The sequence below is a fragment of the Belonocnema kinseyi genome, chromosome 10 (assembly GCF_010883055.1).
Source record: "Belonocnema kinseyi isolate 2016_QV_RU_SX_M_011 chromosome 10, B_treatae_v1, whole genome shotgun sequence".
Lineage (NCBI taxonomy): Eukaryota > Metazoa > Arthropoda > Insecta > Hymenoptera > Cynipidae > Belonocnema > Belonocnema kinseyi.
This window is the reverse complement of record NC_046666.1, coordinates 98,349,964-98,377,124: the sequence shown is the minus strand read 5'-3', so window position 1 is coordinate 98,377,124 and position 27,161 is coordinate 98,349,964. Positions and strand designations below refer to the sequence as shown.

The following is a 27,161-nucleotide window of genomic DNA, read 5'->3' as shown; positions in this document are numbered from 1 at the left end:
TTTCAGTCGGGTCCTTGCCCTTCAAACGAAAATTATAATTAACCAACATACATTTTTTAGTTCAGACAGACTTTTACAGTATTGTACTAAGAAACATGTATCCAACCGAAAATTTCGTTCCACTTTCGTCACTGCCAGTAAAGCCAAAAACATTTTGATTCAATCATTGAAGTAATTCAATACACTATCAAATTTCGTCTAAATTTGGAAATAACAGTTAAAGTTTAGAAAAAAATTATGTTTTTTGGGCCATTAACGAAATGGAACGAAACTTTCAGTCATGTCCTTGCTCTTTAAACGAAAATTATATTTAACAAACATAAATTTTTTAGTTTCACGTAGAATTTTTAAGTATTATACTAATAAACAGGTACTCGATTGTCAATAACGCGACTGATAACTCCTCGTTATCAGTATTGAAGTTGTCCTGTCCAATGACATTGACTTGACCACCTTCTCCTCCCTCGTCTGATTCATACTCTTTAGTCCTAGAGTCTGAACCTTCTTCTTTTAGCGCATTCCCGACATCATCGTCACTTTCAAGATAAACTTTGGGGTTTCTTCTAACGGTATCCATTATTCTCTTCATGTCAGACCTCCTATGCATCTGCAGGGCCTCACGTAGAACCTCGACCATCTCGGACTTAAATATATTGAGGTTGGCTGGTCCAGGAAATTGGGCACATTTAACCACGACTCCTGAAAAACTAAAAATATACAGTATATTATTATAGTATATATAGTACATCTATCTCGCTTTAATGTTTAAAAACATTCTAAAATATTTCAAATCCTTTAAAATCTCTTAAAACTTTGCAAAGCTCTTGAAAATTCCTTGCAATTTTAAAGATACCCTGAAAGATTTCAAATCCTTCAAAACATTATACCAAATTATTGAAATCAGTGGAAAATTCCTGGGAATCTATTAAAATATCCTAAAATTTATCAAATCTTTCAAAAGGTCATATGAAATTACTGTAATCAATTAAAATTTCCTTGGAACCTTTTAAAATACTCTCAAATATTTCAAAACCTTCAAAATCTTTTGAAACACCTTGACACATTTGAAAGATTTCTAAAGTACTTTGGAAAGTTTTTTAATAACTGCTAAAGTTTTAAAAATTCTTTGAAATTCCTTTAAATCATAAAAATGAATTGAAAATTCATTGATATCTTTTTAAACATCCTCAACTATTTAAAAATTTTTTAAATCTTTTGAAATTCCTTGAAAATTCCTTGAAATTTCAAAAATACCCTAAAATATTTTTAATGTTTTAAAATCTCATACTGCATTATTGAAATCATTTAAAAATTCTCTGGAATCTATTAAGATATACTAAAATATATCAAATCCTTCATAATTTCATATAAAATAACCGTAACCAATAAGGAATTTCTTTGAGAATTCTTAAATACTCTCAAATATTGCAATTCCTTCAAAATATTTTGACAGAAATTGAACTCTTTTAAAAAGATTTTTAAACTACTTTTGAATTTTTTAAATAACCCTTCGAACTTGTTTTATAATTATTTGAAATTACTTTAAGTTATAAAAATAAATTAAATAAACATCTTGGTAACTTGAACTTGTGCAGTTCTTTAATTTTTTGTCACTTAAAATATATGGTTGACTAAAAAAAGTCTGATAAACTTTTTCGATAAACTTAAAATCCAAAAACCTCCAAAACTTTACAGATACACAAAAATTTTGTAACTCACAATGAAATGTCCTTTTTTCTTAACGCCAACTAAGGAAATAAACCCGAGATTATTGAAATATATTATATGGCTATTTAACATTATACTTTCATTTTTATGTTCATCTGATTAATTAAATATACTTTCACAGTATAATATTGGTGACAAATAATAAAGAAGAACGTTAATAACTAAATAATTCTTGTATTAAGAATCTTTATATTAATTAATAAAATGATGAATTTATTTACAAAATAATAGGAACAATGATTTTTTGCATATATTTAAAAAATTTCACATGTTTCCAAAAGATACGTTTTATTTTTATGTCAATAATAATTATAAGCATTGTCATTATTCTTACATAATTATATTCATTTCGATTTGTTTTAAGTAACCTTATTTACTACATGCTAAATATTTCATTTATTTCGAAGCAGGAATAAAATGCGTCTTGCGATGTCATTTAAGTTCACCTTGTTGCAATAAATAATTTTTCTATTTTTTAAACTATCTACTTCAAATTAAAGAAAAATTGTTTATTTGACATTAAATTTCAGTGTTATAGTAAATATATATTAAATTTACCATTTAACATTCATCATTTTAACTCTGAAAAAAAATTTTTCGTACAGTTTACTCAATTTTACTATTTCTAATTGTGACATTTGCAAGGAAAATCACAAATACTTATATTTAACGTTGTAATATTTACTAAATTCTGAAAAATGTGGTCAAAGTTTAAACGCTGCATGTTATTAAACAGTGAATCCAGTCATTAATTTCGTCCCGTGACCAAGTTGCAAAACTAAAATTAAAATGCTTATTTTCGAAACTTGTGAAAACATGATTTTATATCAACACTTTTTGAATAAATGACAAAAAATAATTATTTTTATTATTTTGTAATTAAATTTATAATGTAACTATTCAATTATTATACAAATTTGCTGATCAAATTAATTTTTCTTTATTATTTGTTATTAAATATATTATATGATTATAATAAAGTAAGAAAAAAATAGTTAAACGTTTACCTTCAATTCTGTGAAAACATGAACTTAAATTAAAAGACTTTTCAAATATGACATAAAATCATTGTTCTTATTATTTTGTAATTAAATTCATCATTCAATTATTTAATTAATATGCAGATCTTCTAATAGAATGATTACCCAATGGGCACAACATTTGGCGGCGTCTTTATGATATCGTTACGACATCTTTACGACAACTCCACGATATCTTATGTCCATGTCGTTAATGTGTCTTAACGATATCGTAAAAACGTCGTATGATCTGACGATCTCTTTACGATAAGGTAAATTGAGAAATAAATCAATGTTTACCTGCAAATCATGTGAAATCATTGTTTTTATTATTCCGCAAAAGTATATTTCAATTATCAGATGAACATGAAAATAAAAAAAATATATTAAATAGCCATTTAACGTTCTTTGATAGGATGCGCAGTTTTCGTTTTAATTGAGAAAAAGTAACATAAAAAATCAAAAAATTAAATTCTTGGACAAACGACGCAAGCCACAGAAAATAATAAATAGATAAAAGCTGTTCAAATAATAAAAATATCGACAATTTTTTCAATAATAAGTTTAAAATAATACAAGTGTTATAGGTTTTTGAATTTTAAGTTAATCGGAAAATTTTATCAGACTTTTTTGTAGTACTATTCAGGGGGCTACCAGAACTCTGATCAGAACTTTTGGAACTCTTTTAAAAAATTTCTCTGAAATTTTGGGATTTTCAAAAAGGTCTAACTTTCGAGTTTTCAAGTTGTTCAAAATTATTTTATTGTAGAACTCTAGATCTTATTTGGAGCTACAGGTTTATTAAAGAAAATGTTGATTTTTTAAAGTGGCAGACTAGCTCAATTGGAAAAAAATTTTCGTCAAATTGTTTGGAATTATTTTCGAAAAGTATCAGGACTACCCAGAACTCTCAAAAAAATTCTTTTTTCAAAAAATGTGGGGGAACGTGAACTTAGCCCCTAATTTTGAAAAATCGACTTTTAGAGTGTTTATACGCCAGAATTATTTCTAAATATTATCAGGAACTATTCAAAAGTATGTCAGAATTTTAAAAAAATCGAAATTTTGAAAATGTGAGGCCAAGTTCACACGCATTTAAAGAATAAATTTTAATAACGGATTTCATAAATTAATAACATAAATAACAATTAAGGTCCTTATCATAGTTTCATACCCATGGTCTCCGGCAGTCTACCACAAAAGACGAATTAAAATGGTTCAATTCTCAACCAGAACAGATTAATTTTTAACCAAATAGTTTCATGTTCAACAAAACCCCAGGCTTAAGGTTGTAAAAATAGGCAAGTAAGCCCACGCTCAATAATTTGGAGTTGGGGAGGAGGGGGGGGGGGGGGGGGGGGGGTATGTATAAGAAATCGGCTTGTCTGACGGGCACATTCTTATCGCGCCTTTCGCTCGCAACTATTCATTTCCCCCAACATTTGGGCACAGCCTTTTCAAAATAAAAGGTCAAAACATCGACAACTGCAATTTGGTGATGGTGAACTCTTTCTTGTTAAAGCTACTTCGGCTTTAACGAACACATTCTCATCACGTATTTCATGCTTCGCACTCGATTTTGTCCAAAACGTGAACTTTTATACATTACATTCAACACTTTTATATCAAGAGTATTGATTTTTGTTTTGTTTAGTCGCCCGGGTCGTTTTTCCAAAATTTTAATTTTCTTGTTTTAAACTCATTTTTTACAAATAAAAGAAAATCTATTCCTACTATCTTAAACTTATTGTTTAAAAAATTGTCGATCTTTTTATTATTTGAACAGCTTTTATCTAATTATTATTTTGTGTGGCTTGCGTCGTTTGTCCAAGAATTTAATTTTTTGATTTTTTATGTTACTTTTTCTCTGCTAAAACGAAAACTGCTCATCCTACCAAAGAACGTTAAATGGTTATTTAACATTGTTTTTTATTTTCATGTTCATCTGATAATTGAAATATAATTTTACGGAATAATAAAAACAATGATTTCACATGATTTTCAGGTAAACATTTATTTATTGCTCAATTTACCGTATGATAAGCATATAATATTATTAATGATAAATATTTGATCAGAAAATTTGTACCATATAATAATTAAATAGTTACATTATAAATTTAATTACAAATTAATAAGAATAATTATTTTTTGTTATTTATTCATAAAGTGTTGATATAAGATCATGTTTTCACAGGTTTCGAAAATAAGCATGTTAATTTTAGTTTTGCAACTTGGTCACGGAACGAAATTAATGACTGGATTCACTGTTTAATAACATGCATCGTTTCAACTCTGATGACATTTTTCAGAATTTAGTAACTATTACAACATTAAATATCCGTATTTATGATTTTCCTTGCAAATGTCACAATTTGAAATAATAAAATTGAGTAAACTGTACGAAAAAAGTATTTTCAGAGTTAAAATTATGAATGTTAAATAGTAAATTTAGCATATTTACTATAACAGTGAAATTTAATCAAAAATAAACATTTTTTCTTTAATTTGAGGTAGATAGTTTAAAAAATAGAAAAATTATTTATTGCAACGAGGTGAACTTAAATGACATCGCAAGTCACATTTTACTTCTGCTTTGAAATAAATGAAATATTCAACATGTAGTAAATAAGGTTACTTAAAACAAATCGAAATGAATATAATTATGCAAGAATAATGACAATGCTTATAATTATTATTCACATAAAAATAAAATTTTTATTTTGTAAACCTGTGAAAACATTATCGTAAATTTAAATAACTTTTTTTAATAAATGCAGAAAATCATTATTCCTATTATTTTGTAAATAAATTCATCATTCCATTAATCAATATAAAGATTTTTAATACAATAATTATTTAGTTATTAACGTTCTTCTTTATTATTTGTCACCAATATTATACTGTAAAAGTATATTTCATTAATCAGATGAACATAAAAATGAAAATATAATGTTAAATAGCCATATAATATATTTCAATGATCTCGGTTTGATTTCCTTAATTGGCGTTAAGAAAAAAGAACATTTCAGTGCCTTTAAATTCGTACCAATTTCATTTTTGTCCGAAAAATAATTAAATCGCATTGACCGGCATTAATGTAATTTAATATTTTGTCGACCGCCTTAAATGGTGTCTGATACGTTCGATATTTGGTAATTTTCATAAAACTGGAATGAATTTAGAGGAATTTAATATAAAAGAGAAGAATTCGATTTAAATTGATAGATTACCTTGAAGAAGTCTGGCTTGGATCAAGACTTTTATAAGTGAAATACTTTGCAAATATTTGGCTCTTCTTGGGGGTTTTGCCACAAATGTGTTTTTCCGGTCAGGTTGCACTGAAGCACAATTCTCAAGTTGCAAAATATTTCGCAACTTTTGTTTAGAACCGAGTGTATTTGTTCAGAGGACACGACTTTAACTTCGCTAGTTCGCTCCCGCCATGCACACGTAACCTCTTGGTCGCCGGCCGGCATTTGCCATATTTGATCGAATGATCCTGCATGCGCCGACAAGGTGGGAAAGCTTTTAAAAATAGCGTACGCTTTTTTCAATGATGTGAATTATATTTAATAAATATGGGTTTACATTGAAAAAAATTAACTTTCGAGCATTAATTTTGTATGAGAAAATCCTTCTATACAAAACAAAATTTTTGAATAAAAATAGAACTTAACTAAAATGAGATCGACTACTTTATACAATAAGGAATTCAATTTGGTTGAGTCTGTATAAAAGAGTCAGGTTTCAGTTAACTGAATTACGAAATAACACAATTGCTTTATTCCGTACATGGTATCAAAAGTCTGTATATAAAAATTAAATTTCAATTATTATATTATTAGAAAAATTGAAATATCACCTTTTATAACACAAATCTTTCTAACTTACAGTCCTTGTTTGTTGAATTTTTTTTCTAAACTTATAAATCGTATACCTTTTCAAGTTCTATTAACATTATTTAATGCAATTATTATTGTTTGACTTTGAAAAATTGTAATTTTGATTTCATATTAAAATATTTTTTTAAATTTAGCTTTCACACAGAACGTGCACAGTGACCGCACATAGGATAGCACGCTCTGCTGCACATTGTGCACACAGAGTGTTCTCACCTTGTGTGAACATTGAGCACCTTCGCCTCGTACATACATCGTGTTGCGCTCTTGGCGACACATCGTATTGGCATATTGTGTGCCTACAGTGCCCCTCACACATTGTCATCTGGGTGGCTCTGCATGTGGTCCGTGGTGATGAAAGATTACAAAACTGCTCTGTATATCCGATACTGACAAAGTGACAAATGTCAGCCTCAGTGTCAGCTCACTCTTGAGTTGATGTACACCCTCGCATTCACCTTGCGATAAAAATATCGCAAGCCTACGACGGGAAACCTCTACGTGAGTAAAAAACGTGTAGAAAGGGTGAGGACTTTGCTAAAATACTAGGATTGACCTAATTACCAGAATTTTAGTGGCACAATGTATTTCTGGTAATTGTGGGACTACTCGATCCGCCCCAGTAGGTTAAAAAAACCTGGCTGCTTCCCTGGCGATGTTCTCTGGTCCCTGTCGTCCGTTTGTCTTGGTCCTGGCCGCTGTCCTGGCGATGTCCTCTGGTTCCCGTTTTCCGTTGGTCCTGACCGTTGTCCTAGCGATGCTCCTCATTGGTAAAAATCACAACACAAAACAATATTTTTATATGAACCGACGCGAAACGCGATCCGCTATTATATTTTTATAATAAAAAAACACTCATGGCTTGTCTTTAATGTGCAAAGTAAAAAAATTTTTATCACTGGAGAGAAAGTTCTTTTATGTAAATAAAAATAATTTTTAAATTACTAATTACTAATTTTGGCAGAATCCCATGACGATGTCACCATTATTGTAACGTGCCCGAGGGTCGATCCAAAAGAAATATATAATTTAAAGCAGGTCTCCGCCAATTAAACGTTCAAACGGCAGAAAGTGAAAGGGTGCTAAATTATTAATAAATAATTAAACAACAATTTAACTTTAGTTTAAATTTATTTTTAAGTTTATAAAAACCATTATTTGGAAATGGCTTGCCCGCGGTTCACCCGTATATTAACTTTAAATATTCTACTGGTTTGAAGTTTAAGCGAAACTACATCTTTTCCAAAAATAGCGTACGTCGAATTACTTTGGCGATCGGAAAGTATCTGATCTCTCCAGAGGGAAGAAGTGATTACTCCAGCCCGTCTGAGGAAGATTTCTGAGAGTTTAGGAACGCCCTGGCCTAATTGTAGCCAATCAGGACAGAGTCCCTGTACCCTCTTCTAAATTTCCCCACTCATGGAAAACTCGTGGAAAGCGCCGAGAGTACCGATGCTGTCACCGTGGGAGGCTGGATTGGCCACTCTGTTTTTATGTGACCCCTTCCGCACTTGAGATTCCCCAAAACCCTGGGACTTTATGTTAGAAACTTTATGACTTTTTGAAGAAACCTAAAAGTCCCAAGGTTCCGCGAGGATCAGTCCTATGCCACACATGTTGAGCAGACCGGCACACTCGAGCTCTCCGTACAATAGCCCTTTTTTCAAGTTTCCTTTCTATGTTCTAAAAACTAAAATTTCTAAGAAAAGCTTATTTCAAATTACACGATACATTCAATATGTCCCTAAATCGTGAGAACCCTCAAAACTAGCTTTTTCGAAAACAGGATGTGCTTAAAGGACTTTAGTTGTAATTCTAAAATTTCTAAAACTATATACATTTTTATGGTATAATTTAAGTCATGCGTGTTCCTCTGTATCCTGTCCTACATGCATTCTGAGCTTCCATAAATCATGCAATGCTTTCAAATCATATATTTCTAAGCTTAGTTATTTTATATTTTAATTAATAGTAGATTCGCGTCAAACCGCGATCGTCACTCTTTTGGAAATAACCAGAGGTCTGTTAAGTTAGCACGACCACTTTATCATATTGAGTTTTTAAACATTGCATAATTTAGTGCTAATTTTGTACCGCATTAAAAAATTTTGTGCTTTTTTGTTTGTTGAAAAAACCTGTGGTCATGCTGGCTTAACTTTAATCTGGCACGACCACGCATGAAATAATTTAAATTTCTCATTTTGCAATATTTCATAATTTAGTGCTAATTTTGTGCTAATTTTGTAGCACATTATAAAATTTTGGGCTTTTTAATTTTTTGGAAAAAACTACTGGTTTCCTTTGGTCGAACGTTAAGCTGGCACCGCCACACATGAAATAATGAAAAATTCTCATTTTTTAGTACTGTATAATTTAGTGCTAATTTTATGCTAATCTTGTACCACATTTAAAAATGTTGTTCTTTTTTATTTTTTGGAAAAACTACTGGTTTCCTTTGACCGAACGTTGAGCTGGCACCGCCACACATGAAATAATGGAAGATTTTCATTTTTTAATACTGCATAATTTAGTGCTAATTTTGGGCTAATTTTGTACCATGTTTAAAAATTTGTTACTTTTAAATTTTTTGGAAAAAATACTTGTTTCCTTTGGCCGAACGTTAAGCTGTCATGAACACCGTAGAACACATAAAATACTGCAAAAATTGCAGTATTCAATATCACATAAGTTGGAGCTCAATTATGCACGGAAAAAAATTCTTGAGGCGAAGGAGTGAATCGAGAATATATTAAACTCAAAGAAAGTGTACGCTTGGATTAGGTAAAACGTTTAGTTAGAAGAGTTACACATTTAGTTACTTTATGTAAATTGTTCTCGTAAATCAGGAATTTGGACAAAATTGCTAAGTTCGAAAGTTTATTATTTTCAACAGATTATGTATAATTGTATTATCTTAAGATTAGAAAAAAAATGTAGTTGTTATAGAAATATATTAACTTACAGTAGCCAATTTTTCGTCTAGTATCGCGAAAATGAATTTCCCTGAAATCCATGTAATGCATTTGGAGGTCAAGTTTGTTGTTTTTATCGCGTTTCTTGATATTTCAATATAGTTATCGCGTACAATCGAAACAAATGTAAATTATTATTACTGCATCATAAACTCCATTTAATATTAACAATCGCGCACATTTTAAGAGGTAAAAAGCGTTTAATTGTCCAAAGTAAATCTCAACTGTCACTGCTCCCGATTAGACTGTCGCCATTTTATTTCGCTGCTCCCATAATGCACCGGTGCTCTTCCGATAATTGTTTTAGACACCTATTCTTAATATCCCTATTATAGCTATACTTATTAGGGGTTCGACTGTACGATATCCCTGGTATACGGAAAATGGTCAAGGATATTCATTTTCGCTGATCCAGGGATCTTTCTAAGTTCCTTCGTTCGTTTTCAGCTAAATGTTTGGCTATAATAAGGAATAATATCCCTATCACAGCTCAATTTTTTTTACCGTGTGTAAGTAAGTATGACAAAGTTCTGGTTTCATGTTGGGCTCTCAAGAAAAATTAAAAATAATTGTTCAAAATCAAACCCTACAACACTGAAAATGTACCCCCAAACAAAAATTAGACATTTCAAAATTTCGTCTCAAAAAAGTAGATGCAAAATTTGTGCTTTTTTCCGGTTTCACTAAACTGTAGGTACAAGTATTGAAAATAATCCCTCCATTAGAACCCTCGCACCGAAATTTCACATCTAGGGTAGATTTTTTTACCACATCGAATCTATTTGAAATAAGGTAGGTTCTACACTTGAAATTTCAAAATATTTTGAGGACGAACCACGTTATTTGGTTATTTGCGAAGTTTTCCGTTTACAGTTTAAAGGTGTTCAAAACATAATAAATTTAAATTCTAAGCTCTCGAAATTAGTGTAATATATAGATATTCAATGAATGAGCATTGCGAATAACAAAAGGATTATAAGTACAAGGGATAGTAATTTCAAGGTCTCAGGTATACGCGCCTGTAATCCGATGCAAAATATACTGGGTTGAGGCAAGTGAGAGGTAGCAATGGGGGGGGGGGCACTTAAGCAGGTATCAATACGAGTCAGGCGATCACCCTTCAAAAATAAAAAAGACAGGCGATTTTGTCCTTCTCTGAGTACAAAATATTACCTCAATTCAGATGAATGAAGTAATAAATAAACTGTCGAACTGAGGGCTCAACGCTCCATAGCTGTTTTATAAAACCCTTAGAATTGGACCATATTATGAGCGCTTAAGGGCATGTGACATAGCTAAATACCTATATTATCGACATTTTTCTGTTCACTGAATGTTTTTTTGAGCCTAAGAACTTTTTTTGTAAATAAAATATCGAGATGAAACTTTGGAAAATGTATTAAAGTACAATAAAGTAAATTTAGGTACTGCCTTTTGTTAGGAACTTCACTGAAAATTATTTCATCTTTTTTCTGAACCTCGAAATTTTTTGAACGTTCGAACTTTTTTTATACATAAAATATCGGTCTCAAACTTTGACAAATGCAAGAGCTAAAAGAAAACTACGTTTAAGTACAAAGCTTAATAATAAAAGATGTAAAAAAAATTTCAACTATCAATTCCATCGGCATCAGCTGGTAACGTTGTACACGAAAATACGAACCCTCTAGAGTCTCGTCTAGTGGCCGCCAGGGTTCGTATTTTCATATACAACCGTACCGGCTGATGCTGATGGAATTGATAGTTGAAATGTATTTTTTTTACTTCTTTTATTATTAAGAATTGTACTTAAACGTAGTTTTCTTTCGGCTCTTGCATTTCTCAAAGTTTGAGACCGATATTTTATGTATAAAAAAAGTTCGAACGTTCAAAAAATTTCGAGGTTCAGAAAAAAGAGAAAATAATTTTTAGTGAAGTTCCTACCAAAATGCAGTACCTAACCGTACTTTATTGTAGTATTTTACTTTAAATTAAAGTAATTAAGCATACCTATCTTATTATACATGATAAGACTTGCCAAGACTCAATGTTATAAGAAAATTAATTTTAATACCAAATTAACCGGAATGGGAGATCAGCGGTATAATATAATCTCCAAAAATTGTATAGTGTCTAATGTCCCGTTCTATATTCAACTTACGAATGTCTATACGGCAGTATAAAAAAAAACTTCCTCACATTTTTGAATATAAGTATTTTTTCCCAAATGACTTGGCCAACTTCGATTTCACAAAAAATCATACCGTTGTGAAATTTCATTTCCTAAAATATTTCTTTTCACATCAAATTAAAGCGACATTTTGAATGCCCAACTTAAATGACAAATTTAAAATCCCGGCCTTTCAAATTAGCATAATTAGACAAACATCCAACATCTAGAGTGACAATAAACTTGAAAAGGCAGTAAAACTTAATACACTGAAACCCCGTTTGCGTTTACGCCCGGATAAGTTCACTTCCGCGTTGCTTCTCGTTTAGGTTTACTTTTACCTCCCCAACAAGTTCTCATTGCTCCGCCCATTCAAGCTTCCCGTGCATGTTCGTGTGTGTGTGTGTGTGTGACTGAAGCTCACATGTTTCGCTATATAGCTGAAAACCATTTTTGGAGTAATAAATTAATTAATTATTACGAATAATTCATTATTTATTTTCTAGAAATTATAAATGTACATGTGTTTTCAGACTCGGCTGCGGGTCTAGTAAGAATTCTTCATGTAATCGGTCATATAAGGCCTTATTGAGTGTATTCACAAAATTTCAGCTGGGCTTGATTTGGCGGCCAAACATAATTTTATACATGTGTTTAGTTCAAACAACCCCCCCCCCCCCTGGCGCCGCAACCGTCGATATACAGATACTGTATAAGCGACCAATATTTTATGCATGTAGCTCCGACTTTCCCAGACCCGACGTCTGGCAACAATGTAAAGGAATGAGCACCTCAGTCTTATTTCTGATTACCAAAGAGGACCACTTAGTTGATACCTACGGCAAACGAACCTCATAATTAGATATTTGAAAATCGAGTTGCAAACATATTTTTCTTGTTTATAGTGATTATGTTCTTAAATATCTTATGTTAAAAACGCTAGTAGGTCTATATTACTGACGACGTGGATACAAATTTACTTAAAATAATTGAAATTGTAATGAGGTTGAGTATAGCAAAGTTTTAATATCACAATTTTTGTTAATTAGATTTTTTAGGTTTTGAATTGAGTTCGAATTCGTCAGGATAATATTTAAAAAAATTTAATCATAATTTTCTAACTCGTAGCTTCCCAAGGATGCAATACAACAATTAGCAGGATTTTGATCATTGATAAATAATTGTTGTCATAGATACTCTCACGATTATTGATTGCAATTTTCTAACTCTTTTAACGAATTTAAGAATTTTGAAATCTGACTTTTTTACGAGAAATCTGTTTTCCTGGCTCAATATGCATTCGTATTCAACATAACGTACTTTTATCAAAATTTTACCTGATATAAAATAATTATTTTGTTACAAAAGCTTTCAATTCAAAATCTTTCAATAGTTTCTCTTAAATTTCAAACGCTTTCATTCCGAAATTAATTATTGTTTCGAAAAAGTTGTAATATTACTGCATAAAAAATAATTGATGTATGTTTTTTTCGAATTGTTTCAAGCTCCTGCGATACCCTTTATCTTTTTTATGCGGATTTTATATAAAAAACCTAAATAAAATGGAGAAACAGATATTTATAAAACGTCTGTTTTTTTAACCATCAGAAAAAAATCTATTTTTCTTTTGGTTTTGAGATATCGATTCTTGTTTTGGTTGTGTTTCGTCAGTTTTAATTCCAAACGCTTTCAATTCAAAATTAATTATTGTTTCGAAAAAGTTGTAAACTCTTAATATTTAACATTTTGTTTAATATTGGAGTTTAAATTATTAATATTTTTAGTTTTAAGATATGAATATTAAAGGGCGTGAACGCGCGCTTCGTGCTCGTTTCCGTACGTTTGAAGCATGCTCTTTGACTTAATTTCTTCCAAATATTGTGAATATTGTAACATAAATGAAATGCTGAATTGGAACATATGAGTAGATGTCAAAAGAGTCTTCCCATTTTTTTTCAGATTTTAATCAATGATTTTCTAAAAGATGATTACCAAATCCCAGCAGTCAAAATTAGTATTACAGCTTATTTTCTAGTTTGGTGTTAATTAAAATTATTTTTTATATTTTCTGGTTATTTCTATCCTTAAAAATCCCACACATTAATTTTTTGGTTAATGAAATGTTATCTTCTTTGGTAGAAAAATCTTTCCATTTGCTTTGAATGAATAAATGAATTTGAACATTTTTCTTTTTGCTATTAAATATTGTTTTATTCCGTTTATAAAAGAACTAGGTTAAAATATTACAAGATTAAAATGCTGGAAGTTAAATATTTATGTTCAGGGACAATTAAAAGTTTTCCAAGTAAAAATTAGGATATTTTGAAATAAAAATTTTCGGCTACACTGCTTAATTCTCTTAGAAATAACTAGTTAAAAAGTAAAATGCAATCTGATCTTTATGTTTTTCCCATAATGCTTTTGATAAAGTGAAACATAGATTCAAATTAATTTACATTAAAACCCGAATTTATTGAAATTTCATTATTTCCATTATTTATAAAAGTATATAAAATGATTCCTAATTGAACAATAAAAACCTTATCCTACATATGCTAGAGTCGAAAGTCCCAAATATATAAATTACTTAAATGACTATCTTTGAAAGTTGTATAAATGTTTTGCAAATATTTATTATATAAAGGAGATGGCTAGAATATGGCACATCAACTCGTTTTCGACGGATTGCCGGGACTCTATGAACTGAAACTGAATATATAATAGGTAATTCGAAAAACTATTGAATAACCTTTCGAATGATACGGTTGCTTTCTTCAAATTACCAGCGGTTCTTTTTTAAATAAAGATTTTTCAAAAAACGAGGTTTTCGAAAATCGAAAAAGGGTGGCTCGAATATGTCAAACCCAGAAAAAAATCAAAATACACGAAAAATAAGCAAGTTAACGGTATAAAAATATTTATTAATACAATTTTTAAGAATATAATAAGCAGCGAACTTATTGACAATAGTCGCACATCCATAGGGCTGATAAAATTGTTAATTTTGTACCAAAAATTCTGTATATAGCTCGAAATCTAAGGTTAATTCTATTTTTGCTATTATATTTTATAAAATGACAGTACATATTTTAAAAAGATTGTTGAAATTCGTATTACTCATCGTAGCCGTATGTCATTGAAAATATTAAAATCCCGCAATTTTCAGTAAACAAATTTTAATTTTCTAGATTACGAAAATAATAAATCTTAGTCTGAACTTTTATGATCGCTTCACATTGAATTGTATGATAATGGCATTTTATTATTATTATTTTAAAAAATAATAATTATTATTATTGCTTTAGGTTTTCTGATTGGCTCAATGCTGAATGTTAAGAACAGGCAGCCATATCCTAGGCCTTTTGAGCAATAGTGGTTTAGTTTAATCTATACTAATGATAAAGTATTAACTAAGATTTATTGATTTTTAATGCAGAAAATTAAACTTAATTAATTAAAATTACAGGACTTCGATATTTTCAATGACATACGGCTACAAGTAAACTAATTTCAAAAATGCTTTTATAATATATAGTGTCATTTTATAAAAAATATTAGCAAAATTAGAATTAACCTTCGATTGTCCACTATAAAGAATTGTCAGTATAAAATTAACAATTTTATCACAAGAGAAAATCTTATAATAAGAAGTGCCTATTTTAGGAATCGGAGAATTTTTTATTTAAGAATTCCTTAGTAACAAACTTCGTGTTAAATAACTATATACATTAAATTATAAATGGCTTAAAATTTCTTATGGGAACTCTTTTAATTACTTTTTACTCAAAATATTTCCATGAAAAACAAATGAAAAATCTCAATCCTTAAAATATATGATGAACCATATGCATAGTAATATACTGGGTTGAAACTCTTTATTTTAATAGCAGATTGTCCGCATCGATAGCTGATTTCATCCGTCCACTAGCCGATCTTGAGCAGGTGTAGGTATACAGTCGGCTATTCAGCGTCAATTACCAGAGTGGCCAGTTAGTCAGCTACATGACTAACCGACCTTGAACAGATGCAATGGTGCATTGTTTGAATCTGAAGAAATTTACTTAGAATTTCTACTCTAAATTACATTTTTAGGTTAATTTTTATAAGCAAATTAACTCAACAAATAGTCTACATTATGGATTTTTCGTTTGCAAACTAATTTTTTGCGATAAAGTTACTTGCTTTTATCGAAAAAATAATATTTAATCATGAGAATTTATCATCCAATGTTTTGTAATAATTTTACAAACAAATTATATAGACAAATGCCCAGTGTGGACATTTAGAAGCAGAAAGAAATCATTTTTTCCCTTAATTTCCCTCAAATCATGTCGCCAGTGAAGTTTAATGATGGAAAATTATCTGACGATATTTTTTATTGATTTTATAAATAAATTAAGTGAATATATGCCGAGTGTGGGCAGTTAAAGGCAAAAGGAAATAGTTTTCTTCTCTTAATTTCCTGCATATCATGTCGCTAGTGATGATTAATGATGGAAAATTATCCTGCGATATTTTAAAATAATTTTATAAACAAATGCCCAGTGTGGACATTCAAACGCAGAAAGAAAGTTTTTTCTTTCAATTTTCCTTAAATCATGTCGCTAATAATGTTAATAATGGAAAATTATGATCTGGTATGCTTTGTTAACAGTTTAACTATTTTAGTATTTTTGTATCCTTCTGTTTTTTAAAATAAAAAAATAGTCTGAAAAAAGGAGACTCTTTGAGAATATTATTAATCCGATTTCGCTGTTTCTTTTGAGAAATTATCAGCATTAAATGAAGCAAAACGTCTATGAACTTTTTCTTATCCTTCTGTTATAAAAAAACTATACAGTAGCAGGAAATTATGTAATGTTTACGCTTTAATAAAATGTACTAAAGAAAGTTACCATTGAAACGATTTAAATTGTATTCAATTTTACCTGACCCTAAAACAAATTCTCAAAGAAATTTATTATTAAAGGACAATATACATTGATACTCTTACGATTTCCTTCTGCCTTTAAATGTCCTCATTAGGATTTTGGTTATACAATTTGTTTATAAAATTAACAAAAAATATCGCAGGATAATTTTTCATTATTGAACATCACGGACGACATGATTTGAGGGAAATTAAGAGAAAAACCGATTTATTCCTGCCTTTAAATGTCCTCACTAGGAATTTGGTTACACAATTTGTTTCTAAAATTAACAAAAAATGTCGCAGGATAATCTTCCATCATTGAACATCACGGAAGGCATGATTTAAGGAAAATTAATAGAAAAAAAAGATTTATTCCTGCCTTTAAATGTTCACGTTGGACATTTGTTAATATATATATATATATATTTTTTTTATAAAATGAACAAAAAATATCGCAGGATAATTTTCCATCATTGAACATCACGGACGACACGATTAGAGGGAAATTAAGAGAAAACCGGATTTCTTCCTGCCTTTATATGTCCTCACTAGGAATTTGGTTATACAATTTGTTTATAAAATTAACAAAAAATATCACAGGATATTTGTCCATCATTGAATTTCACGGGCGACATGATTTGAGGGAAATTAAGAGAAAACCGATTTCTTCCTGCCTTTACCCGTGCAGAAATTTTCATCTGGCCCCGGGCGGGGCCAGACCGGGCCGGGTCGGGCACATATCGGGATTCCTGGTCGGGGCCAGACCGCGGATGAAACACACGCCCAGATCGGGGCCAGGTCGGGACTCTCAATCGGGAAACCCGATCGGTGCCCGGTCGGTGCCCGATCGGTCTCATAATAATATATTTTATGCATTTCGCGAATAAAAAGTGATTTATAAAGTATAAATATTATTATTTATTAAATATCAAAATGAACTTGAGTTAATTCTATTTAACTATAACCTTAAAAAAAAGTGTTTTTTAGTGTAGGGTTCTCTGCTTTCGATGGCTACTCCAATTTTTGGAATTTCCAATAATTGTTCCAATATGACTTAGAGCCGCTTCCTCTGTTGTTTCTGTGTTTTCATCGCTCATGGAATTATCACTGATCGCTGCTTCTGCTTCTATAAAAAGTAAAATAAATAAATTATAAAACTCTCAGGCTGGCCGCTGGACTGGAAAACCGGAAAATGGCTGGGAATTTGTTGAAATAGAGAAAATCCGGGAAACGACAGTGATTTTATATTTTTACTGGAAATTTTGTAAATATTTAAGAAACAAATCCGCCTAAGTACAATTTCAAATTTTTTTTAAATAATAAATTGAATTGTTATCGATTTCAATGATGACATCATTCAGCTCACAATGCGTAATTTAAAAATCGTTTACTTTAGAAATTTTTCATTTCAGGTTTTTATTTTCAATTTAGAGAATTTCAAAATGCAGTCTTGAAGACTTAATAAACTAAAAATTAAAACCGTTTGAAGTTGAGAATTTTGTATAGAAAATATTTGTATTTTATTAACAGTAAATATAAATAAATTATTTTTAAAATGAATAAGTAATTTAGGTATTAAAAGGGAACAATAATTCACTTTACAAAACGATTCGAAACCCGCTCAAGATTCAGAATTTTCCAGATTTTAACGTGGAAAAAATTAACTGTTTCAATTCGAAATCTTAGTCATTAAATAATGCAAACGTCTGCCTAAAACTATATAAACTATTTTTAAATTAAAAATAACTTCACAATAATGTATTTGTAATTAAAGGCTTTCTTTAAATTTAAAACATTTTCTCAGTTTCAAATAATCAATTTTTTATGCATTCGATTAAACATTTTTTAATTAAAGAAAAAAGAACAAATATTTCATATGTAGTAATATTTGACGGTTCATTTAAGAATAATTAATTGAAACCAAATATTTTTAAATTAACCATTTGATACTGAATTGTTTAATATAGAGAGCCTTGAATCGTTAAAATTTGGAAGAGCTTTTAAACTTCGAACGTTACAATTTTGATGGTTCTTTTTTAAAAAATATTACATTTGTAAGTGAAATTGTTGAATTTAGTTGTTCAAATAGCAACTGAAAACTTATTAATTGTATCGAAAAAATTGAATTATTTCAAAACGCATTTAGATGTTTTAAAAAGCTTCAACATTAATTTAAAGCTTGAAATGATTTCAAATAATTTAAAAGTTTCAAAAGAATAAAAACTTCTTGGTACGATTCGTAGGAAAATTGAAAATCATTTTACATTTTGGAATATTATTTAAAAATAATATTCAAAAAGATTTTAAGATTTCCAAGATTGTTAAAAAAGAATGTAGAAGATTTTAAGAATTTTCTTTTATTTTCCAGGGGTTTCTAAATGTTATTATAAACATTTTAAAGTTCACTGATTCTTTTAATATACACCTTTGAAAATGATAACGTGAATTTATTTAGCTTAAAATCGTTAAGAATTATATAATTTAAAAATTTTTTAAATTCATTGATTCTTTAATTCACACCTTTGAAAATGATAACGTGAATTTATATTTTTAGAATTGAATCTGACTCTTTGAACTCATTATTTTTTTTAAATTCTAAATTTTTCAGTTTATGTGCATTTCATGTGAAGTTGTTCAATTGAAAAGTGTTTGAGCCTTTCATTTTTTACGTTTGAATTACTGAGCAATTGAATACAACATTTTTAAATTAAAAAACTCTTACAATTCAATTTCAAAAGTTTAAAATGTAAGAGTTTAATTTTGAGTGCTTTAATTAGTAGATTATCTTTTGTTACTGCAAATGGAGAAATTTTTAGCTTTAGGGTTCGAATTTTTTAATTTTATTGATCGTGAAAAATGTTTGCGGACCGGGAAAAACCGGGAATTTTTGTCTTGGATTAAAACGGCTACCCTTGCATAATTTTCAGTATCAGAATCAGTACCTGCTTGAGGATTTTCATCGAATTTTCCTGGCGAAAATTAAGATGATTCGAAAATAAATGTTAAGTATCGGAAAATTAGATATATTAGGGGTTTAATTGTTACAAGTATTTACGGCAGGGAAGTGGACGAAAAGATGATGTTAATATACAAGAACCACAATAGCCAAGTGCAGGAAAGAAAGTAAGGTTACAGAATTAGAAAAATTGGATTTTTACGTACTTACGTTGAGCATTCACAGGAAAAATTATACTTTTTTCATAAATATTTATGCAGTGCTCCCAACGAAAGCTTCTTACTTCACTACACATGCGTCGCACTCGGCATCTGGTTAGTTGCTATTCGCGCGCAGTTTAAGATGCTAAAAAATATTATTTTTATTGTTTATTATAAATAAAGACATTTCGACTTATAAAAATGTCCATTACATCGATATCAATGACCCTTGATAATAGTAAAAATTAATCAAATACATATTCTGTTAATGAAAATTATCCTTTAGATTGTGTACAGAATATGTCTTTAATTAATTTTTATTTTTTTTATAAAGATTCATGAATTTCTATCTAATGGCATTTTTAAAAGTAGAAATGCCATTATTTATGATAAAGAATAGAAATAATGTATTTTAGCATTTTAAACTGCGCGCAAATAGCAACCAATTAGACGTCGAGTGTAACGCATGCGCAGTTGAGTACGGATCTCTTGTTGGGAGCACTTGATCGATTGGTATTTTGATTCTGAAATTCATGTTATGAAAAGGTGTCCTTCATGTATTCTATTATGATAAGATGACTATTTTTGGAGATTACCTATTTTGACTATTATTAGTTAACATATTTTATAACAGATTTTATCATTTTAACTCTACATTAAATTAATAAAAAATTAATATAAATGGATAAAATAGTACAAAACAATATAAACAATATGATAAATACGTTGATAAAATGATTGATTTTTCACTGATAAAATGATTTTACCTAAAACTGTGTTGGTATCAGCCGGAAATTCATTTTCAAGTGGATCCAAATTTTCTGCTTCGTCTAAATTCATCAATTGAACGGGTTGGATAGTATTAACTTCCGGATCACTTACATTTCCATCTATAATAATTTCATTCGTATTGATTAAAAAAATAAAATTTAACTGATGATCACTTTATTTGAGGTTAGGTTTCAATTAGCCCCAGAGCTTAATTACTTACTTTCATTTTCCTCACGCACGTTTCGAGGTATACTGGTTAGTGTTCGGTGCCTCCGAACACGTGGCGTACTTGCCTTAGGCATTTTCAATCATTTAGAAAATATTATAAAGGAATAATATTTCAATTTCACTGCACTATCAAAAAACAATAATCAGCACTAATTCTGTGAGCGCATAGGGATGGCGTTACGGTAGGAAATTGGTCTGGTTTGGTCTGGCCCAAATCTGGGCCACAGAATTCTACCGATCAGGGCCGAATCGGGTATCCCGGTCGGGGCCAGATCGGTATTAAGTATGAAATCGGGCGATTTCTGCACGGGTAAATGTCCTCACTAGGAATTTGGTTATGCAATTTGTTTATAAAATTAACAAAAAATGTCGCAGGACAATTTTCCATTATTGAACATCACGGACGACATGATTTGAGGGAAATTAAGAGAAAAACACGATTTCTTTGTGCCATTAAATGTCCACAATAAGCATTTGTTTATATAATTTGTTTTTGAAATTATAACAAAACATCGGATGATAAATTCTCATAATCAGGTATTATTTTTTCGATTAAGGCAAGTAACTTTATCGCAAAAATTTATTTTGCAAATGAGAATTCCATAATGTAGACTATTTGTTGAGTTAGTTTGCTTATAAAAATTAACTCAAAAATCTAATATTTGCTTTCAACTACACCCGTGCATAAAGTCTAGCGATGCTGATCATAAAAAAAAATTTTTACGAAGAAAAGGAAACAAAACGAAAAAATCGACCTTTTTTAGTCTTCACTGAGAAAAATGGATTATAAGAAGTAGATAATACAAGCTGAGGATAATACCCCACAGCGAAAAGTATTATATCGCGTATAATCTATAATCTTTTGCTAATATATGAAGATATTACCAAACATAATCTCGAGGTGTGAAATTCTTATAATCTTCAGGTATTCATTCTTAACATCTGGAGATTATAAAACATGCAAGTATGCGCGCGCATCCGTTTTGTCTCTGTCTTGCTCCGCGCGTTCTGTGTTTCGCAAATTATGTTTATATAATTAAGGAAATAATACGAAGTGTCGCCCGAAATTCAATGACTAGAACCAGTATATATTTTTAAAAATCAATAAATTTCAAGAGTAGATGAAATACTTTCGGTTTGCCTAGACACTTCGGTAAATAAAATAACCTCAAAATGGTTGAACAGATTTTTTGTATTTGAAAATCAAAAAGAACACTGAATAAAGCATTGTGTCAAACGGTACTTTCGCAATTGTTTAAAAAGTTTGAATTACTTATTTCCATTTCAATTTTGATTTATTTTCCCCACCACACACACATATACACACACAACACTAATAAGTTTTTTTTAGATTTTTTGAACTCTGGGAATTGTTATATTTTAGGACGGTAGATTCAATAACTTTTGGGTCATATTTCGTAATATCCTGTATATTAAATTTGAGGATCTTGGATTATTGATTTTAATATCTTGGATTATAGATTCTAATATCTTATATTTTAGGCTTTAATATATTTAGATTATAAATTTAAAAATCTCTTGTTTCAATGTATAATCCAAGATTTTATCCGGTATTATCCATTCTTTAATATCTGTATATTTCAGTTCGTATAATCTGGATCGCTGTCACATAGTTAATAGTCCAAGATTATACCTGATAACATATTTTTAATTACCAGATATAATCCATTGTTCTCAGTGTTTGCATTTGAATAAAAGATCAAACAAAATTTTTACAATTTACAATTTATTTTGAACCTCCTTTTTTATTTTAACTCTCACTGTTGCCTGGAAGGCTGCAAGAAACAATTGAACGTATTCATTGCGCACGCGCCGATGGAAAAAGCTTGTAGAACTGGTACCCGTAGACGCTTGTATTTTCAAAGGATTCAAATGATTTTCCGAAGATTTCAAAGATTTCGTAAAAGTTTTGAATATTTCGGAAGGAATTTCGGAAAGATTATTCACAAGATTTTACAAAGATTTCAATAATTCTTACCAATATTACCAAATAGTTCAAATATCTCGCAAAGATTTTACAAAGGCTTCGGAAAGATTACAAATATTTTACAAAGATTTCAATAGTTTGACAAATTTTTCAACAATACATAAAAGATTTCCACAGATTTTATAAAGATTTCATAAAGACTTCAATGCTGTCACAAAGATTTAACAAAAAATTGTTTAATATTTTGTAAATATTTCAATGATTTTCTAAATATTTGAGAAAAATTCTAATAATTTTTACAAATATTACCAAATATTAAAAATATTTCGCAAAGATTGAAGATATCTTTAAAACAGTGTAGAAAGGCATAAATGATTTCCCAAGGATTTCACAAAGATTTCAATAATATAGCAAATACTTCAAAAATGTTTTAAAGATTTTCAATGATTTTAGAAAGATTTCACAATGACTGGAGTGAATTCGCAAACATTTCAACAATAATTTTTAACAATTTCTAAATACTTTATAAAGATTTCAAATATTCCGGATAGATTAAAAATATTTCACATACTTCAATGGTTTCTAAAAATTTTCAATTATTTCTCGCATATTTACAAATATTTCAAAAATATTTCAAATATTCAACAAAGATTTCAAAGATTTGTCAAAGATTTCGGATAGATTAAGAGGATTTTACAAATACATAAATTATTTCACAAAGATGTCAGGCACATTTTTGGGAAAATTTAAGCAAATTTGAAAGTCAAATTGAATGTCAAAGATAAAATTGAAAATCATATTGAATGTTTGAAAGTAGAAATTTGTAGAATACTAGAATTATGTTGTTACATCTAGCTATACGCTAGATACATGCTCAAGAAATTAGATTATTGCATTTGTTTCTATTTTTTTATTTTGATTAATGTTAGGTCTTATTAGTCAACAAAGCTTGGGTCTTTGGTGGAAAATTGAGTATTTTAACAATTTTATTATATCTTGGGTTATTTTCCCATAAATTCCAACTTTTAATGGCATATTTGACGATTAAAACAAAAACTACCTCTCTTATGAAAAAGTATTTTCGATGGATAAAATCAAAACCATTGGTAAAAAATCAATGGTTGACAAAATCCATCTTTTTGTACGCGTTAAAAAAGGATGCCACATGACAATACAATGGGTTAATTTCTTCGAAATTTTTCGTGTTCACAGACAACGACGACGGCAACAACAGACACCGAAGTATCTGTGTGATAGTTCCATAATTCAATAATTCAATAGTTCAATAATTCCATCACAGTCAGGTCACATTTCATCCATTTTGAGTTTAAGAAACACAATTTTGAACTTTTTAATTTGAACCGTAAAATTTTTAATACTACACTTAGAATTATTGTTCGTTCTTGAAATCTTCCAATCCAATATTTTTCAATTTCAAATTATATATTTAGTGAAATCTTGAACTAAGAATCGAATAATTTTCAATTATAACATTGAAAAAAGAAAATGATGCAAAACAAGATTTCTATAAATTCAGTTTCAGAATTGCACAATTTTAGGCCTTTCAATTCGAAATCGATATTTTTTAAACTGTGTTTAAAAAAATTTTAAGCACAAAACAGTTGAGCAAATATTAAAGTTATAAAGAAATTTTTTTTCTCTAAAAAAGCCATAATTTCATATAATTATACTATTTTGCAAAAATTGATAATAAATGACCGCAAGAAGAAATTCAATTGCGAAAAAAAATTAATAAAATAAATAACAAATTTTTCTTACTAAAGTAATGTTATTTTATTTAAAGTGACATTATCAGTATTATTATTTACGTACATCCATGCTAAAGGAGCACACTTAATCAATATTCAATACGGGATGTTCAATTTCACAATTATAATTAATTTATCATTGATGGACTGGTTAGCCGCGCTAAATAAAAATTTTGAACAAATTTCTTGTTTCTAGAGTTTTTAAATTTCCTTGAGCGACATTTTTTGTTCACCTACATGGAGGGAAAAAAAGTTATCCTATTTTTTTGCTGATTTTTATCAATCGTTTCTTAAGGGACAATTCTTGTTCAATTCAGCCCTGTTTTTGGAAAAGAAATTTTTAACACCTGTTTACATTCGAGCAGAATTTTTTTCGGATACTTGAAAACGTTAAATTTACAAAAATACACTAGGGAAAATATGGTAAAAACCCAGGAATAGAAATTAGAAAGGTAGTATTATCAAGTTTTATTTTAGTTTTTTTTTTTAAATTATCATTATAACTTATGGTATATAATAGCATTATTTTTTATTTTTTGCATATTTTGCAAATTTTCGTGTAATTCTAGTTTTGACTTCTGGGTCCTTTTGAGTTTTTCCACTGGCTTCTATGCTAAGAAAGTTAAAAAATTCGCAGAAAAATGTTTTCCACACAAGTTATAAAGAAAAATTAATTCATCTGGCTTGGTGTATTTGTTCGTAGTCCCGATTTCAGATTCTAAATTTTTTTTACCCACCGTAGTACACTTTTTTATTTTTAAAATCATTGAAAAACTTTTTTTCATGAGACGGATTTTTGGCGCGAACCATTTTTTTCCTCCACAGGCTTAGCCATGAATTGTAAGCATTTTTTATATTAACAATTTGAACTTCGATAATGTGGATCAGCAATAAATAAAATTATGCTTTTTTCGTACTTAGGATTCAGTTGCTTTCTTTTCTTTTCTGAAGTGTAAGCTTCGATTTTTCCATTAAATAGCTTAAGGGTGAAAAAGTTCATAATATCATGTATTTTTAAAAATGAGCGTTCGGAACTATTGCCTCATCTAATTATTAAAAATGAAATAATTTGAAAGTAAAGATTGCAAACTTACATAATCGACCATCTATTTTTTCCTTCATCTTACTAAAAAGAAAGCGTAGAGTTTTACCTTTTGATACCTTTAGTTTAAAAAAGCTACAAACTTTTATGAGTCTTAATAGCAATCCAAAAACTGCGTTCTGCCTAAAGCCTTGATAGCGTTCTTCATGTCCTCTCTCTTGGACGCGTTATTATTTATAAATAAAAGAATTTAAAATTAAGCATTTTTATTTTAAATTAAAGAATCTCCAAATTCGATGATTTCAGGTTGAACTTTCGAAAATGGGACAATTATTAGAAGTTAAAAGATTTCAAAATCGAATATTTTTGTGCTGAAATGTTTTTAAATTGTTTAAGGAATATTTTCTGAACTCAAACAATAAATTCATCGTCATTTTCACCGCTCAAAATGGAAAAGTTTTCAGTAATGATTTTGACTAAATTTGAAGCTGAAAAAATGTTTCATTGCTGAAGTTTGTGATACGAACACTTTTTATACACACACCCTTTAAAATTTCAATTATATAAAGTAAATTTAAATCGTTTCAATATTAAAAATGTTCACATTGTTAATTATAAATTTTAAAATTAAGCAATTTAATTTTGATTCAAACTTAAAACTTGTGAAAATAATTTTTTTTAAATTCAGCATTCAATATGAAAGTTCAGGGCTATAAAATTGTAACCATTCAAAATTGAAAAAAATAATCAATTACTGAGGAATCAATTCAAGAATTTAGAATTTTTATTTATTTGGATTTCAAACAATGCAATTTTAAACTTTTTATTTTTAATCAGTTCATTTAAACGAAGGGCCGGCTTTTTGGGCGTACAAGCCGTGCGGTTGCACAAAGCTGCATGCTTGAGAGGAAGGGGGCATGCGATTTTCCTCTCTATGGCCTATGCCTTCTTCGACCTGTGTTTTCAGGTTTCTGGAAAGTTGACAACTTTATATCTGTTTGTCCAAATTTAAGTCTTAAGATCAGTAATAGCTTCTTCACTTATCCGTTGAAAGATCTGTGCTCCTCCTCTAATCCCTTATTTTGGTAAATTTCTGTTGCTATTTCTTAACATGTTAATTACCACGACTTTTTAAACAATTATAAATTTTTTAAACAAATTTAATTTACTTAAACAATTATTCATTCCCCAAAGATGTAAAAAATAATTGTATTTTCTGATTGAAACGCAATATTTTGTCATTGTTTGGAGTAGTCAATTTTTCTAAAAACATTATGTTATCATTTAAACAATGAATGACTGTTTGTTTTCAAAATTTCTAAAAATTGAGCCAGAGATGTTCACTTTTTTCAAATTGGTATCCTACAGTGTGTCCCATATTTATAGGGCCACCCCATTTTTTAAGGATAATTTTTTTTCTATTGAAACAAAATGCACCAAATATTTTGAGTGGATAAATGAGCCGAATTAACGATTTTTCCTAAAATATAGAGCTCGCAATTCCATTCGTTCATTTATTTGGACATTTTTTCGAAAAAATAGGTGTCCCAAATTAATAGGGCCAC

At 29.3% G+C, this 27,161-nt stretch overlaps 1 protein-coding gene across 1 annotated transcript in view; it reads right to left on the bottom strand.

The window, feature by feature from the left end:
• Positions 1–271: 271 nt before the first annotated feature.
• Positions 272–27,161, bottom strand: part of LOC117182279 — a 130,656-nt gene continuing 103,766 nt past the window's right edge. Inside the window, exon 2 of the mRNA XM_033375401.1 lies at positions 272–707. Within this exon, the coding sequence (XP_033231292.1) occupies positions 335–707 (373 nt within the window). The 3' untranslated portion in view covers positions 272–334. The remainder of the gene's footprint in view (positions 708–27,161) is intronic.